This window comes from Oxyura jamaicensis, unplaced genomic scaffold (genome assembly GCF_011077185.1).
Source record: "Oxyura jamaicensis isolate SHBP4307 breed ruddy duck unplaced genomic scaffold, BPBGC_Ojam_1.0 oxyUn_random_OJ69615, whole genome shotgun sequence".
In the NCBI taxonomy this organism is placed as follows: Eukaryota; Metazoa; Chordata; class Aves; order Anseriformes; family Anatidae; genus Oxyura; species Oxyura jamaicensis.
Window position 1 is genome coordinate 1 of NW_023309496.1, and position 1,825 is coordinate 1,825.

Here is a 1,825-nt window from a genome sequence, read left to right on the forward strand (position 1 = left end):
GGTTACTGGGAGCACTGGGGCGGGGTTACTGGGAGCACTGGGGCGGGGCTGCTGGGAGCACTGGGGCGGGGCGACTGGGAGCAGTGGGGCGGGGTTACTGGGAGCACTGGGGCGGGGTTACTGGGAGCACTGGTCCCCTGACGGTGTCCCCGCGCTGTCCCCAGCTGGGCCGGCGCATGGCGGAGCTGCCGGTGGAGCCCATGCTGGCCAAGATGATCCTGGCCTCGGAGCAGTGAGTGTCCCCACGTGTCCCCACGTGTCCCCACGTGTCCCCACGTGTCCCCGGGGTGTCCCCTGGGCGTCCCGGTGCCGTGATGTCACCCCCGTCCCCACCACGGGTGTCCCCGTCCCCTCGGTGACGTCCCCATCCCCCCCCCGTGGGTGTCCGTGTCCTCTTGGTGACGTCCCCGTCCCCTCGGTGTCTCCGTCCCCTCGGTGTCCCCATCCCCTCGGTGACGTCCCCTCGGTCACGTCCCCATCCCCTTGATGATGTCCCCTTGGTGTCCCCATCCCCTTGGTGTCATCCTCTTGGTGACGCCCCCATCCCCTTCGTGTCCCCAAGGTGCCCCAGGGTTGTCCCCAAGGCACCCCAGGACCGTCCCCGAGGTGCCCCAGGGTTGTCCCCAAGGTGCCATGGTGCCATCCCCACACCACGAGGTGTCCCCGGACCGTCCCCAAGGCACCCCGGGACCGTCCCCAAGGTGCCCCGATGCCATCCCCACACCACGGGGCACCCTGGGGCTGTCCCCGAGGTGCCCCAGGACGGTCCCCGAGGTGCCCCAGGACCGTCCCCGAGGTGCCCCAGGGTTGTCCCCAAGGCACCCCAGGACCGTCCCCAAGGTGCCCCAGGGTTGTCCCCAAGGTGCCCAAATGCCATCTCCACATCCTGGGGTGCCCCAGGACCGTCCCCAAGGCACCCCAGGGTTGTCCCCAAGGCACCCCGGTGCCATCCCCACACCACGGGGCGCCCTGGGGCTGTCCCCGAGGTGCCCCAGGACGGTCCCCGAGGTGCCGCGGTGCCGTCCCCGCAGGTACGGGGCACCCCGGGGCTGTCCCCAAGGTGCCCCTGGGTTGTCCCCAAGGCAACCTAGGGTTGTCCCCAAGGTGCCCCGATGCCATCCCCACACCACGGGGCGCCCCAGGACCGTCCCCAAGGTGCCCCGGCGCCATCCCCACACCACGGGGCGCCCTGGGGCTGTCCCCGAGGTGCCCCAGGACGGTCCCCGAGGTGCCGCGGTGCCGTCCCCGCAGGTACGGGTGCACGGAGGAGGTGCTGACGGTGGCGGCCATGCTGTCGGTGAACAACGCCGTCTTCTACCGGCCCAAGGACAAGGTGCTGCACGCCGACAGCGCCCGCGTCGGCTTCCACGTGCCCGGCGGGGACCACCTGGTGCTGCTCAACGTCTACAACCAGGCACGGGGGGGCCGGGGGGGGGCTTGGGGACATTTGGGGGACATTTGGGGGACGCTTTGGGGATGCTTTGGGGACGCTTTGGGGATGCTTTGGGGATGCTTTGGGGACGTTTGGGGACAGTTTGGGGACATTTGGGGACGTTTTGGGGATGCTTGGGGATGTTTGGGGATGTTTGGGGACGCTTTGGGGACACTGGGGATGCTTGGGGATGCTTTAGGGATGCTTTGGGGACATTTGGGGACGCTTGGGGATGCTTGGGGACACTGGGGATGCTTTGGGGACGCTTTGGGGATGTTTGGGGACACTTTGGGGACATTTTGGGGACGCTTTGGGATGCTTTGGGGACACTTTGGGGATGTTGGGGGCCATTTGGGGACGCTTGAGGATGTTTGGGGACGCTTTGGGACGCTT

At 68.6% G+C, this 1,825-nt stretch overlaps 1 protein-coding gene across 1 annotated transcript; it reads left to right on the top strand.

The window, feature by feature from the left end:
- Positions 1-28: 28 nt before the first annotated feature.
- Positions 29-1,533, top strand: LOC118159320 (pre-mRNA-splicing factor ATP-dependent RNA helicase DHX16-like; the record flags this gene model as incomplete). The annotated part of the gene is made up of 2 exons (XM_035313919.1): positions 29-232; positions 1,252-1,533. Coding segments are annotated over exons 1-2 (338 nt in total), but the record flags the coding sequence as incomplete, so codon positions are not given.
- Positions 1,534-1,825: the final 292 nt, after the last annotated feature.